We start from the raw sequence: 734 nt of genomic DNA, 5'->3' as shown, positions 1-734 counted from the left end.
GACACACACAGACACACACCTGTTTGTGTTTCAGCTGAAGTCTCAGGGGAAAGGTGCAGGAGACCAGGACCACATCATGCTGGACATCTACGCCATCGAGGAGCTGAGGAACAAGCAGGTTCCTACCACAGACGACTCGCCCAAATACAGATACTCCTCAGACCAGAACGGCAACTACGGTGGGTGACCCAGGTGGTCTCAGATCAGGTCCAGGTTCTTCAGAGACCGTAACACCTCCTCTGTGCTCAGAGTTCCAGCAGGCCTCGGCCACGGTTCTGGCTCTACGCCGCGACCGCACCTTCTGTGACCAGGTGACCACGGGTCAGGAGTGTGGCGTGCTGCTCGACCAGACGTCCTTCTACGCCGAGCAGGGTGGTCAGACGTTTGACGAGGGCTACATGCTGCGAGAGGACGACAACGCAGAGGACGTGAGGACGCACACTCACAGACTGGTTTTACTCAGTTCATTCAGCGTTTAGTTAAAACAGCTGAGCTGAGGGCCGAACAACAGCTAAAACAGGCTGAACATCAGCTAAAACAGGCTGAACATCAGCTAAAACAGGCTGAACATCAGCTAAAACAGGCTGAACAGCAGCTAAAACAGGCTGAACAGCAGCTAAAACAGGCTGAACAGTAGCTAAAACAGGCTGAACAGCAGCTAAAACAGCTAAAACAGGCTGAACATCAGCTAAAGCAGGCTGAACATCAGCTAAAACAGGCTGAACAGCAGCTAA

General features: G+C 52.9%; 1 protein-coding gene across 1 annotated transcript; it reads left to right on the top strand.

Moving 5' to 3' along the window:
* The first annotated feature begins 9 nt into the window (after positions 1 to 9).
* Positions 10 to 554, top strand: LOC106511948 (alanine--tRNA ligase, cytoplasmic). Its single transcript, XM_014000662.1, has 2 exons — positions 10 to 179; positions 250 to 554. Exons 1-2 carry the CDS (start codon positions 77 to 79, stop codon positions 477 to 479), a joined length of 333 nt encoding a protein of 110 aa, XP_013856116.1. The 5' UTR covers positions 10 to 76; the 3' UTR covers positions 480 to 554.
* The last annotated feature ends 180 nt before the right edge of the window (positions 555 to 734 follow it).

The sequence above is a fragment of the Austrofundulus limnaeus genome, unplaced genomic scaffold (assembly GCF_001266775.1).
Source record: "Austrofundulus limnaeus strain Quisiro unplaced genomic scaffold, Austrofundulus_limnaeus-1.0 Scaffold3655, whole genome shotgun sequence".
NCBI lineage: Eukaryota > Metazoa > Chordata > Actinopteri > Cyprinodontiformes > Rivulidae > Austrofundulus > Austrofundulus limnaeus.
Note: the sequence above shows the minus strand (reverse complement) of the source record. Positions and strands in the feature narration are given on the sequence as shown.